Raw genomic sequence first — 14,806 nt, forward strand, 5'->3', positions numbered from 1 at the left:
TCGGGCTCATTTTGCGATATCGCGGATGTTTTCTCAATTATTACGAAAGACAAATTCTCGTTGCGGAAACATTCTCGTGCTTTCATTTTCTCTGATGAATCTTCTAACGGGAAAGGTCGACATAGGGCACATGCTTTGGGGAAGCTTATGCGGACAAGTGCATGAAGCAGCAAAGTCGGCAGCATAGAAGTCGCAGAAAAAAAGCCGCTTTGACTAAAAATCTTTTCGCGTGTAAGTTTCTGGTGTTGAATGTTTGCGGCTGATTTAGTGCGTATGGACCCCATGAGAACCTCAGGGCAAAATGGAAAACAAAAGGATGCCACTGCCCTCTGTCCCGTGTGGGGTCCTGTCAGCGGGAACTTTACTAATGTAAAGGACACAAGATGGTACGCCTTACGTTCTGTTTCGAATCAAGAAGGTGTCAATGGCAAGAAGACCTTTCAGCACCAAATTATCTGAACCTTTATTTGGCACTGTAGCCAATCTAATGTTGGCGCTGAGCGCGCCTCCAAAGTGCTGATAAAATTATCCCTATAGTCACATTTTTCAAGGTACAGTCGTCTCCAATATAGAACGGAACAACTAATTTTTTTCAAACGCCCTTAGGGGCTAAACACACATGCCCTCCATAAAAGTGTTCAATCAAACCAAAAGTTCAACAAAGAAACGTATTGTTATGCGACCAAATGCCTAGATTTGAACCATGGACCACGAGTTATTGTAGTGCTTTAAAAAAAACGCTGTTCCTTTCACATTTATGATGACTGCACATTCCCAAAATCCAGCCCACGTGTAGTTTTAGGACGACTCGCGCAAAGAAATAGGCCAAGTGTATTGGTCTCGCAGGTGTGCTCCTGCAATAAGGCGAACTTGCTCTGCGGATACGCATGCCCCCGCTCGTCACGTGGGTATAACCCGGAGGTCTTTTGAACTAGCGTGAAGCAAGTTCCCTTTAATTGTTACTGTGCAAAACAAACAACTGTAGTTCCTTCTTTTATTCTTTGCACGCGCAGTATCGAGCTATTTTTTCTGAGCATGGAGAGGCCATAGAGCGTGCTTGCACGCATGAAGCTTTGAGCGTGTGGGACTCACATTCGACCTGTTGCGCGAGAGGAGGTAGTTGATGGCGAGCAGCACCGCGATGCCACACAAGGACGCCAGCCGGGACAGGTGATCACGCGCGTCGTACACTAGCAAGCACAGGCCGACCACTAGAACGCACACCCGTACGGCGGGCATCCTGCGCGCGAGGAAATGACTCGGAATCACCACCCGATCCGCAACTGTTGCAGGCAATAAGAAAGTCGCACAAGACTCTTCGCTTTTGTGAACCAACGACGGACCGAATTCCCGAAACGTTACGTTCGTAACACTGTTTTTCTTGTGCGCTGCCGCCTTCACTGACCTATCTTTCCCCCATGTAAATAGTTGTAAATACATTTCTCCATCCGGCTTCCTCTTCGTAACAATATGTCAAACGTAACAATTGATTGGCAGCTGGTTTTGGAAGCCAGTACATGAGAAGACTCGTTTCCTCTTATAACTACTTTTACACGTAGTACATACAACAAATCTAAACTACATTGCAGTGCGTAGAAACTATACTCAACCACTGACATTTTCTCAGAACTGCCCGGCGCTTATTATTTGTTGCCCAAAGTGCGTGGCTTCATACAGGAAGAAATCAGCATTCTTTATTGTCGCACCAAGTGCTTTCGTGTTTCTAAAGCCAGGCTCAATTCTTTAGCGAAGCTCTGGCAACCTGGCGTGCCTAATATTGTCAGTACAAGATCATCCTGGCGTATGAAATGCTCCTACTCTTTCGTCCCTGCAAAGGAACTGCTGTGGTGCAGTGATTTAAACACCGGCCTCGCAGAAATCCTAAAAAGCAGACCAAGCATTCTGCTTAGTTCAGAAGCAAGTTTTGAGATATATACAGACCAAGAAAGATTTTCATTAAACCACACGCCGACAATTTTTTGTGAAGAACCCTGACTTATTTTAATATTACCATAATGAATCGGTATAAAGTAACATTCCACGGTGTTGATCGGCTTGGAAAGAATATATTTTGTTTTATTTATACTTAAACAAAGCTTATTTGCGTGTAACCAATGAGGAAGCTTCAGTAAATAAGTGTCAACCATACTTTGGAGGGCGGGTAATGAGCGCGACGAAAAGATTTGTGTCGACAGCGTACATTACCAGATCTGGAGAATTATATATATCGGCTAAGTGCAATACGAAACTTATTTTATTTGCCATTATTTCCATACAATTTATGGGGGATTTAAGGAAAAAGTTGCTCGCAGCAACTTGACGGGCCTTAAACCCGGTCTGAGGGCAGCAGCAGAAGGCACAGGCACTGATTCAGGACCGACAAAAAAATACAAGCAAAAAAGATGACAAGTTGGCTTAGACATTATGCCAGCAAACAGAAATGCAATGTAAAAAAAAATTACAAGCCATAAGAAAAGCTGAGCAATTCACAATGTACACTAGAGCAACAAAAGCAGTGATAGAACCATTAACCAAGTAAACATTGTAAGCAAAGAAATAAGACATGATTCAGCCGTTGACAAAGTCTAATATCAAACGGAGATGTCTAACGACAGTCCACCTCAGAAACAGTCACAAACAACAAATTAAGTCGTGTTCAAAAATCACTGAAATACTCATAGAAACGCGGTATAGGACAACAAGTGACATCTATGTTATTACGTTTAATCGTGTTTAACAGGCGTGGCAAGCGATGGTGTAACATTTGAAGAGCATAGTGAGTGCGAGGATGCGGCACATACCAGTGTTCAGGTGACCGTGTACTCTATTCTGTTCTGTTTAAAATTAATTACGTTAACGACGTTATGTATGACTGGCTTTGTTTTGCTTCTTTACGATAGGCTAGTAACAGCGTGAACTCTAACAGAGAATGCAGTGTGAGCAATTTCAACTGTTTGAACAGAGGTGCAGTGTGAGCGTCTACTGGAGCATTACAGATGCTACGTATTACATTTTTTTGAAGCAAGAATAACCGGTTAATATTTGTATCAACCATCGTACTCCACACGAGCCAGCAGTAGTGTACGTGACTCAGGAAGAGAGCGTTGTACAAAATAAGTTTGACCTTGCGTGGCAGCGGTCTCAAACTGAAGAGCGCCCCAGCGACTTGCGCAAGTTTTCCTCCAAGGAAGTCGACGTGATGAGTCCATAACATATGGCTGTCAAAAAACATACCTAGCCTCATCGCAGACCAAACAAGCTCAATTCTCAATGGGTGAAATTGCTGAAGCGAGACAAAGTATGCAAATACTTCATTGCGTACTTGTTTTTCATAGCACAGTTTAGTAGCCCAATGATTGTTTACCAGCTGACCTTTCGAGTTTTCTGTTGAAAATAAGAGCTTTTGTAATATTGCGAGATTAATTTCAAAAGATACTATGAAAGAAAACAGAAAAGAATAGCTTCGCGTCAAGTTCCGCATAAATTGCTACCCAAGGTAGTTCGTTAAGCTATCTATCCGTCATAATTTTAGACTCTGCACGTATAGTGACAGATAGCTGTATGTGCGCTCCTACAGCGATCACTACGATCATCACAACTTTGCTTTGGGCGGGAAGTAGTTCAAGTGCGAGATTTCGGCACAAATGGCGCTTTCTTCTTGCCTCTCACACAACACATCAAGGCGTGAAGCGAACGCTCACTGACAATGGGTGAAACCACTGGAAAGGATGCTTCTCCCTAAGCCGCTGCAATAGAAAGATGCTAAATTAGGGGCTTTTTACTGACCATCAAAGTATATACCATTATTTATGTGGGCTAGCAAAGTAGCTTGTCCCACCTTACATGAACCATAGAAACGGAAGGTTATGCTTATTGGCGTCGCCATATTCGTAATTATTGTCCCACGTTAATTCTATTTTGGAGAAATTTTCAGTCATACTTGTGGCAATTACTAAGCTAACTTGTTGATTCCCCGTACACAAGGACAGACAAAGACGCCAGCCAATGACTGGTCACACTTACTCCAAGAAATCGTCGCCTGAAAGAGTCTCAGTAAATTTCGAGAAATATTATGTTTCAGGGATTACCAGAGTCACCATTTATGGTCTCATCAGGCTTCAAGTCTTGCGTTAGCATCAATCGTCCGACTTGGTTGGCTCAAAAAATAATTATAGTACATTATTTTCATGAAATATTGTCGAATGCTACATTGACACACTTGTCTCTGTAGTGAAAAAAAAAACCCTGAGGTAATCACTTAGCTGCCACATCTTCGTTATCCTTGAGGAATTGAACACGGATTTCGCGAGACACGCTGTATATACACACAGCAAGAACCGGCCGGACAGCTAGAGGATGTCTCCGGTCGTCAACCTTTAATTCAGAAAGCAATAATTGGCTGCAAAGAAAGAAAGAAAGAAAGAAAGAAAGAAAGAAAGAAAGAAAGAAAGAAAGAAAGAAAGAAAGAAAGAAAGAAAGAAAGAAAGAAAGAAAGAAAGAAAGAAAGAAAGAAAGAAAGAAAGAAAGCTATCATCAGATGCGGTACGGCTATCAAGCTATCAGATGCGGTACGGCGCCGCATCTGGGATGGGTGACTTACGTCCACTGCTGTTACAGGCTGCGGTCACCTGGGCCGTTTGCTCCTGGGTCCCCGGATCCTGCGAGCTGACCAACCCTGATCGCCTGCCTCTTCCCTGGCCTACTGCAACCGTTCTGAGACCAAACTTGGATGAAATCGGCGCTTCAATCTGGCAACATGGAACTTCGACATCGACACGTGGCTTCAGCTGCTGTACATATAATCGCCAGCCATCATCCGCCTGCTTTGGGTACGGCGCCGCATCTGGGATGGGTGACTTACGTCCACTGCTGTTACAGGCTGCGGTCACCTGGGCCGTTTGCTCCTGGGTCCCCGGATCCTGCGAGCTGACCAACCCTGATCGCCTGCCTCTTCCCTGGCCTACTGCAACCGTTCTGAGACCAAACTTGGATGAAATCGGCGCTTCAATCTGGCAACATGGAACTTCGACATCGACACGTGGCTTCAGCTGCTGTACATATAATCGCCAGCCATCATCCGCCTGCTTTGGGTACGGCGCCGCATCTGGGATGGGTGACTTACGTCCACTGCTGTTACAGGCTGCGGTCACCTGGGCCGTTTGCTCCTGGGTCCCCGGATCCTGCGAGCTGACCAACCCTGATCGCCTGCCTCTTCCCTGGCCTACTGCAACCGTTCTGAGACCAAACTTGGATGAAATCGGCGCTTCAATCTGGCAACATGGAACTTCGACATCGACACGTGGCTTCAGCTGCTGTACATATAATCGCCAGCCATCATCCGCCTGCTTTGGGTACGGCGCCGCATCTGGGATGGGTGACTTACGTCCACTGCTGTTACAGGTTAGTTATATGAGGGGTGCCTCCTGTACCAAGTGCAGTAATTCCTGTCTTATTGCGGTGTCGTGCCCACCAGAGTTTTACGATGAATTGAGGCGATTGTTGTGTGTTCCGTACAACCTGTGTTCTGACGTCCTAAACATATTGCTTATGCTGTCGGGCGATGTTGAATCGAACCCGGGCCCCATGAGTAAAGCGGAAGCTGATGCCTTTGCTTCGGCCCTAAAAAGCATCGACAAACTAGTAGCTGATCATACCACAATGTTAGCTCATCTGAAAAAAGTAAGTGACGAGCAAGAAACGGCTAAAAATCAGATCAAGTTACTTAACGCTAAAGTCGCTGCCCTCGAGGCAACGATTGCATTGCAGCGAAACACCGAAGGTTCTACTGACGACGGCCTGCGCAAGGTTTCACATCAGTTGGCAGAAATTACGTCTCGTTGCGATGATGCCGAAAACAGGCAACGACGATCAAATCTTCTCTTTTTTGGAATTGAGGATAATGTGGATGAAGAATGGGCCAAGGCCGAGGAAAAAATAATAAGCTTTTGCTCTCAACGATTAGAAATAACGACTACTAGTTCACAATTTGAGCGTGTTCACAGGCTCGGCAAGTTCACCGAAGGAAAGAACAGACCAATTATCGCAAAACTAACCTTCTTCAAAGACAAGCAGCAGATTTTGTCTTCGGCACGAAAATTAAAAGGAACGACCTTTTCCATCAGCGAAGATTTTTCACCAGCGACACGACAAGCAAGGCGAAAATTAGTGGGCTTTGCCAAAGCCCAAAACAAGCCTTTCAAAGTATCAGTCGACCGTCTGCATATAAACAAAAACACCTACATATATGATATCAACACTGACTCAGTTGTTCTAGCTAGCAGATAGCTAAAGTTTAACACGTGCATGCAAGATCTGAATAAAGCTGAGTCATATCAAGCCACTTGCTCATTATCGATATCATCTTGTAATATCCGCAGCCTACTACCGAAACGCGATTTGGTCTGTTCTTTCCTTGACGACAGTGACTGCGACATACTTGCCCTTACCGAAACGTGGCTATACCCTGACATCACCGATAGCGAAATTCTGCCTGATCGTAACAATTTTAATATATACCGAAATGACCGTAAAAATAGGCGAGGCGGAGGTGTTCTTCTCGCAATAAAAAATACTCTACAGTCATACGTAATCAATGCACACTCTAACATAGAAATTATCTGGGTAGCCTGCAAAACCAAGTTTTCCACTCTGCTCATCGGCAATTGTTACCGACCTCCTGACTGTAGCCATTCATTTGTGAACGAACTGCGCAGTAGCATCACTGAGGCTGTCCAGATATGTCGCACCGACGCCATTTACATTTTTGGTGACTTTAATTTTCCTACAATAGACTGGAACCGATTGTCTTCCCCCTGCCGCATGTCCACAGAATTTATCTACCTAACCTTAGATTTTAACTTATTTCAAATAGTGAAACAACCCACACGCGGTTCAAATATCCTCGACCTAATCCTTACGACGGCTCCTGAAAGAGTAGGTGCCCTAGTACACATAGATGGTTTTAGTGATCACAAGCTCCTTCAAGTTTCCCTTATCATTCCGCCACCATTCTCCGGCACCGACAGCAAAAAAATTAGCGATTACAGTAAAGCCAACTATATCAAAATCAACGCCGAACTCGAAACCTTCTACACTGACACATTCCTACCATCCTTCGACAGTCGTCCCATCGAAGACAACTGGGTACTTTACCGAGACAAATTGTGTGCGCTAGCAAATCAGTACGTCCCGCTAATAACAGTCAAAAATGATAAATCAAACCCCTGGTTTACAAAATCCCTCCGGAATCTTAGAAACAAAAAGAAACGTTTATACCGCACAGCTAAACGACATAGCACGCCTTCCGCGTGGAAGGCATACCAAGTATTTTATGATAACTTACTGTTCCGCAGTAGAATCTGCTAAGCATAAATATTTTTCTAGTGATTTACCTTCCCTTCTGAAATCTAACTCAAAGAAGTTTTGGAAACTTGTATCCCCCGAACACGATCCGCAACAGATATCTTTGCTAGACGACAATCATGTTCCACTTTCGGACAGTCATTGCACCTCGGCATTTAACACATTCTTTTCATCTGTTTTCACCCGGGAAGACCACTTTGACGTTCCATACGTACCCGATTTTGATTTCCCATATATGGAACCGATCGAAATAACTGCAGAGGGCATAGTACTTCTAATTAAAAACCTTAAATTATCCACTTCAGCCGGAATTGACAATATTAACTCTAAAATTCTTAAGAACACTGTCTCCGTTTCTGCTAACATTTTATACCACCTTTTCAGGCAATCTTTAGCGACAGGTCAACTTCCCTCCGATTGGAAAATTGGTAAAATAGTGCCTGTGTTCAAAGCCGGTGATAAACATACTCCCGAAAGCTACCGTCCAATTTCTTTAACTTGCATCTGCTGCAAACTTCTCGAACACATAATCGCTTCTCATGTTTACCGACACTTAGAATCTAACAATTTCTTTTTTAACAACCAACACGGATTCAGGAAAGGTTTCTCTTGCGAAACCCAGCTTCTAGAATTAAGTACAGAACTACACTTCAACATGAACAATAACCTCCAGACTGACTGTATTTTTCTTGATTTCTCGAAAGCCTTTGACCGGGTCGCCCATTGCCGTCTGATTTCTAAATTATCTGCCCTTCGATTAGACTCGCTAACCTTATCTTGGCTCCGTAACTTCCTTTCACTCCGCCAGCAGTTCACGGTTATTAACAATTTCCAATCCTCCCTTTCTCACGTAACTTCGGGCGTACCACAGGGGTGCGTTCTCGGCCCCCTATTGTTTTTAATCTACATTAACGACTTGCCAGAAAACATTTCTTCCTGCATGCGAATCTTCGCTGACGATTGCATCATATATCGTCCAATAACCTGTGCCGATGACCACTTAACGCTGCAAAACGACCTTTACCGCATTAACAACTGGTGTAAAAAATGGCTTATGTCGCTGAATACAGAAAAATGCAAAATAATCTCCTTCACACGCAAGCAAAACATTTCCAACTACTACTACACCATTAACAACTACCAACTGTCGCAGGCATCATCTTATAAGTACCTTGGTATTCATTTCACACGCAACCTGTCCTGGTCTCACCATATTACCACCATAAGCGCAAAAGCTTCAAAAACTTTAGGATATTTACGTCGAAATTTACATAACTGTCCCACTCACGTTCGTCATCTAGCTTATCAGACCTTCGTTCGCCCACAGCTTGAATACGCCGCATCTATCTGGTCCCCCTACCAAAATTATTTAATTAACATGCTTGAAGCAGTTCAGAATAGGGCTGCCCGTTTCATTTCACGCAATTATGACAACCATAACAGCATAACGCAAATTAAGCTCAATCTTTCACTTGAACCCCTTAGTGCTCGTCGCGACATTGCCCTTTTATGCCTTTTTCACAAATACGCATGTAGCAACAGACCATTCCCATTTCACCTTGATGCTCCTTCCATCACATCACGTCGGTTGCATAATCACTTAAGTTTCACGCGATTATATGGGTCAACTCACACCTTCAACGCATCTGCTCTTCCACGCGCCATACGTTTGTGGAATGATCTTCCAGACAACATTGCATCCGAACCAGACCACGATCATTTCCGTCAACTCCTGCACTCTTTCTTTTCGCAATAAAAACTTGCCACTAGTATTTCCAGTTTTATTTTACTTCCGGTGCCATGTTCTGTATACTACCCATGTATTTATTTATTTGTTATTTTGACAGCTTTAAGACCAAAGACATCCGTCATTTTTTTGTACCACTGCACGTGTTTTTTTTTTTCTTCAGTATCCCACTTTGTGCCCGACTGCATTCCTTATATTGATAAGTGTTTTTACTGTGCACGCCATTAGTTCCTGCGTTTTTATCATGCCCTACCATTGTGCGTATTTTAAACTTTGCCAACTGCTCATGCGCCTAGATTCCGCATATTTGTCAGTATATCTTTGTTTGTAGTTTCTTTTCTTGTTACTGTTGTCATTGTTATCGGTATACTTTTTAGTTCTTGTATCCAGTTTTTTCATATGTATAATGCCAGCCAATATTTTTTTTTCTCTCTTCGTGTTATCCTTTTTCCCGCCCGACCTTGTACTTGCCGCCATACCACATTATCATCGATTCCTCTCCTTTATGTTAACCTGCAAATTTGAGCCAACGTTGTACACCGACAAGTTACTTTGTACTTTCTTTTTTACCCCCCTTACTCAATGCCCTGTAAAGGGGCCTGTAAGGTATGTTCAATAAATAAATAAATAAATAAATCAGTTGCATGCGAGAGGTGATGTCATGCGGAATGTTCTAATAAGGGAGAAGAGCGAGGGCAACGTAGGAGCTCGATTTCTATTAGCAACCTTGTAAAACTAAGGAGGTTAAATTTACGATAAGCTTTGTATTCTTAATAAAGAATAGGTTCGAGAAAATTTTCATTTTCACAGTGCCAACCATCACTGATCATCCATAATTCATGCTTCGTTTCAATGAAACACTCGGTATCCCCTGTGGAGGAGCCAATAGTGTCCGCCCCCGATGTCGGCTTACGAAGATGGTGACCGGCCGGGTGCGTGCTTATAAGGAAACAACAAGCTGCCAGCGTCAGGAGGACGGCAGGCTGCACCGCTGGCCAGCCGGCAATGGACATAGACGCTCGCGACAAACGTAGACGGCCCGCAACTACACCGGCAGCCTACACACCAATGCTTTCATTGGCCTTCGTTGTTTATTGGCTTCGAGCAGGGTCACAATGGTAGGCAGTCCGTTAGGACAGGCGCCCCGTGGCGCCGCCTACCTTTTGTCGTAGCGCAGCGCGTCCGCTGTGGTGGCCCACATCGTGGGCGCGAAGCGTCGCGCCAGAGCGCGCCCCGCCAAGAAGGCGTGCACGACGAACGTGACGAGCGCCAGGATCCACACGAGGCGGCAAAAGTCGGGACCCCCGTCGGCGTTCCAGTGGCGGACGAGGGCGAACAGCAGGTACGCGTGGTAGAGCACGGCGCACACCGCGGTCGTGTACACCCGGCTCTGGGCCCCCTCGAGCAGCGGCGCGAACAGGGCCGACGCCGTGGTCGGGAACCGTTCCTCGACGACTACCGCATCGCTCCCGCGCGTCGTCGTACCTCCGCTGGGACGGGACGCGTCGACAAGGCCCTGTGCCGCCGCGGTATGCGGCTGCTGGAGAAGAATTTGCGCAGTCGGTCACGAAAGATGGGGGGAGCACAGGGGGCTCCGCGACAAATAGTCGGTTAATTGGCGGCGCTTTAAGTTTAAGTGATCGCAGTGTAGGTGGCGAGATTAGCCACAGGCTGAAACTTCAATTTCGTGGGTATGTTCCAGGCTGCGCGATAAATCAGTTTTTTTTTTTTTTACATCTCGAGTCCCGCTAGCTGTTTTAGGTCATTGTTGTGGTCACACGTGTCATTGCGATGGACCAGCCAATATGGGCAGGTAGCCGTCAAGCAGGTTACTGAAACATTATCGCAGTTCTCAATGGAACAGAAGGACTACAATGTTTCTGCCGAAACATTCTATACTCGTGAAGTGCTCTTCCGAAAATCTAACTAAAAACCTTTTCTGCAGAATCTTTGGTTATTGGCGGTGGAAATGAATACTGAACTTCTTGCAGTAGACTTTTTACGAAAACGCACCGCTCCCAAGGCATTGTGACATTGCGCACTTTCTGCTCACATATGTTGTCATATCTAAGCCCTGTGTGGATCGAACCTACAACGTAGTGTCTGCCATGTGGCTTGCTGCTTCCAGACCTTGTTCACCTCAAAAGTCCCCTTCAAGCGGAAGTGATGCCTGCCTGCCCTCATCGACAATGAGCGTGACGGCTGTAACTGCGAAGGAACTTCAGAGAAATAGGGCATAGGAAGAGATACTTATTTGAGCTCCGGAATCAATCTTAGCCATCACTGATACGCTGTTTATCGTCATTTGCACAAATACTGCCTTTTAATCACTGAACATGCCAACAGAACAACTTTCTTGCTCTGAATTTAGTGCAGAAATTTTTGCCTCATGGTTTTGGGGGCTGTTCCCGCAAACCGCAGCGAAATGTCCTTTCGGTTAGAACTATTACACCGCACTGCCAGAGCAGGCCACTTGGACACCTAGGTTGGTACGAACGGCCACAAAAGTGCCACTGCTGCAAGTCGTTGATTTCCTTGCGCCACGTGTCTAAGAGGTTGGCGAACGTTGTTGTCGCTATAGGTCGAAGCCCTAGGTGTAGTCCGTTGAGCTGCAGCCCCGACTTCCTCTTACGTCATCGGGGGTGAAACGTTGATTCCTCCGTTACTGAACAATCCCCTTCAGTCGAGCCTTCGCCAGCGCTGTTTCTAGGTTGACTCTAATCCATTTGGAGCGACTCCGACAGCGCGGCATCTGTAAGTCTCACGACGAATTTGCTCCGCATAAACCATGTGCGAAACTGACCCGACGTGGTTGCTCAATGGCTTTGGTGTTAGGCTGCTGAGAACGAGGTCGCGGGATCGAATCTCGGCCACGGCAGCCGCATTTCGATGGGGCGAAATGTGAAAACACCTATGTACTTAGATTTAGGTGCTCGTTAAAGAACCCCAGGTGGTGGAAATTTCCAGAGTCCTCCGCTAGGACGTGCCTCATAATCAGAAAGCGGTTTTGGCATGTAAAACCCCATAAATTAATTTTTAAATGTGCGGAACGCAGCACGATTGCAGCAGTCTGCCAGGGCAAGTAGAAGGGTTAGGACGACCGTCTCACCGGGCTCCTATTGCCTGCAGTGGAAACAGGCGCTTTCGTACACCACGTTCTTTGTGGCCACGAAGTGAACAGAGAACTTATTGCAGACAGTATCATAGATATTTTGTATTCTTCTTTCGAGAGACCCAACGTTTGAAAGATATTCCTGGCTTGTCTGCCCATGGCATAAAGCAGCGTCCGGACTGGGACTTATTCTGTTCTTTCGTTGAGGCCTGTGGCGTATCGGTAATCATCGAACTCCTGAGCACATTCAGGCTCCTCCAACGTTCGGTCGAATTTGAAGTTCCCCGGTGGTGGAGTTGCCATTACGGCGGAAAGACGGGCGGGTACTGAGGAGGAGAGTGTCTGTCGTACAAATCACCGTAAATCATGCGCAAGGAGATTAAGCGCCAGAACTAACGCCCCAAAGAGACGCGGACAACGAACACTATCCCACTGCTGACACCATGTCATGTCTAGGATGTGCCACGACCGAGGAGCTGACTGAGACGCGCCATTTGACAGATGCAGGGAAAATAACCCCCGTGTTTATACACATGCTCCTTGCATGTGCTGCGTTACCACGGTTGCGCAAAGCCGCGTGCGCGCAAGTTGGAGGGCCACCACAGTAATCTAACCTTCTATAACTTGGGACAACAGCTGCATGTGTTTCACTAAGGAGGAAAGCATCACCAAGAGCCCGAACTTCATCCCGCATTACGTCCTGTTCTCTGACGGCTCATCTTACGAGATCGTACTCGGCCGAGGCTGCAACGTATGTCGACGGTCCGCAGCGACTCTTACCGTGCATGGCGTCCCAATTTTTCTGTCCCCCCTCCCCCAACCTAAATGGCTGGTGAGGCAGTCCTATGTGGGAAAGACGACAGGACAGAACTCACCGTCGCCTGCTCGCCATGAACTTTGTTTGCCCGAAGTCTCGGAGACGTCGTCAAACCGTGATCGTCCCTCTTTTGTGGTTTGGGATCGTCCTTAGAGGTTACAGCCGCCGGTTGTTCCTTACGGTCCTGCATCGCCGTTCTTGTTCTTGTTCTGGGCGATGACACTTACCCACTACCGTATATTCGCCACGATGTAGCTGAAAGCAACAGAAAACAAGAAAAGGCAGCGAGGTTAACCAGACGTACTTCTGGTTTGCTGCGCTGCACCGAGAAGGCGCATGAGAGAATGAATGAAAGAAAGGAGGAAGAAATTATGCAGACGTAACGCAGCGTTGGCATCAGAAGAAAGCGAAGCTTTTCTTAACGAAAAATGTCGGGTATCAGGACCGTGACGGCGGCCTGGCTATTTTTTTTTTGCCGAATAGGCGAAGCAATCACAACGGAGTTCGCGCTCCGCCCTCGCCTCTGGGCTCCTTGCACTACCTGCAAATGACGCTGGCCTCCCCGCATCAGCAACAGTGTCGGCGGCAGCCGTGTTGGGGAACAAAAAGAAAGAACCAGAAAGCTTGCCTTTGCGCATACGTGGCTGCACTGTAGGGAGGTAGTAAACGCTCCTTGCGGATAGAATGGATTCGAATTGCGGTACGTACGTTAGCGCATGCTGCCTCTAGAACCATAATGCATTGAAGGCGTCCGTCGTACTCGCTATTATCAAACTCCGCTTAACAAAAGTATCCGTTTAATTTGTGTGCGCCCGCGCTAGCGCACGCGAGTTTTGTGTGGGTGCATGTGTGCGTGCGTGCATGCGTGTACTCGTGTTGCGAGTCTCAATGCACTCAAACAAAACTTCTCTCTATATAGATTCCAACTAGTTTAATCTGCTGCATTTTTCTCTTTTTATTTGGGTGGACTTGCCGCACGGTACACGTGCAAAAAAGATTAGCAAAATACGTCAAATAAATGCATGCATCCACTTTTGTGCAGTTACTGCAGCAATGAATTCGCGCAATTGTTCGATATAAACATGTAGTGTCCTCCGGGATATTCAACTTTAGTTTGGCCTCCCTAAGCATCTTTGGCCTAATGTGTTCCATTCCTCATGCAGTGCCGTGCATGAGGAGTGCATGTGCCGTGGTGCATGCCGTGGTGCATGTGCCGTGGTGGTACCAACGCGAGGAATGACACTGCGCTTCAAGACATCGCATGTCACGACCTCAACGGCGGCAGAACTAACGGCCCTGCGTCGAGCACTAGAATTCATCGAATCTGAAAGAGCTAGAAAATGGGCTGTGTTCTGTGATTCAAAACCGGCATTACAGTGCACGCAGTCAGTTCTCCGACACGGACGCCATGACCAACTGACATACGAAATCGCGAAACTTTACCATCATGTCCAACAAAAAGGTCACGAGGTCGTTTTTCAGTGGGTACCTGGCCATTGTGGAATCAGTGGCAATGATTCCGCCGATAACTCTGCTCGTACAGCACATCATGAAGAGAGCGTTCCAATTCCGCTTTCGAGGACAGACGCCGCTAGGCAGCTTCGGCACCTGGCACGCAGTCTCACACTGACCGAGTGGAACTCGCCAAACTTACGACTTAAACGACTGCATCGACTAAACCCCTCCCTGCAACTCCGGCCTCCACTCGGACTTCCTCGGCGTGAAGCTACGCTTCTCTGTCGCCTTTGGTTAGGAGTTGCCTTCACAA

General features: G+C 46.3%; 1 protein-coding gene across 4 annotated transcripts in view; it reads right to left on the reverse strand.

Annotated features, from left to right (window-relative positions):
* The window catches only part of LOC135911433 (uncharacterized transporter YutK-like), a 61,585-nt gene extending 48,326 nt beyond the window's left edge, over positions 1 to 13,259 (reverse strand). For 3 of the 4 annotated variants that reach the window (XM_065443722.2, XM_065443720.2, XM_070538051.1), the window contains exons 1-3: positions 13,097 to 13,259; positions 10,270 to 10,649; positions 1,093 to 1,240 (exon numbers count right to left, since the gene is read on the reverse strand). In XM_065443722.2, the coding sequence (XP_065299794.1) occupies positions 1,093 to 1,240; positions 10,270 to 10,649; positions 13,097 to 13,228 (660 nt within the window). In that variant the 5' untranslated portion in view covers positions 13,229 to 13,259. The remainder of the gene's footprint in view (positions 1 to 1,092; positions 1,241 to 10,269; positions 10,650 to 13,096) is intronic. The other variant, XM_065443721.2, reaches the window with a different exon arrangement.
* Between the last annotated feature and the right edge of the window lie 1,547 nt (positions 13,260 to 14,806).

Source organism: Dermacentor albipictus, chromosome 4 (genome assembly GCF_038994185.2).
Source record: "Dermacentor albipictus isolate Rhodes 1998 colony chromosome 4, USDA_Dalb.pri_finalv2, whole genome shotgun sequence".
In the NCBI taxonomy this organism is placed as follows: Eukaryota; Metazoa; Arthropoda; class Arachnida; order Ixodida; family Ixodidae; genus Dermacentor; species Dermacentor albipictus.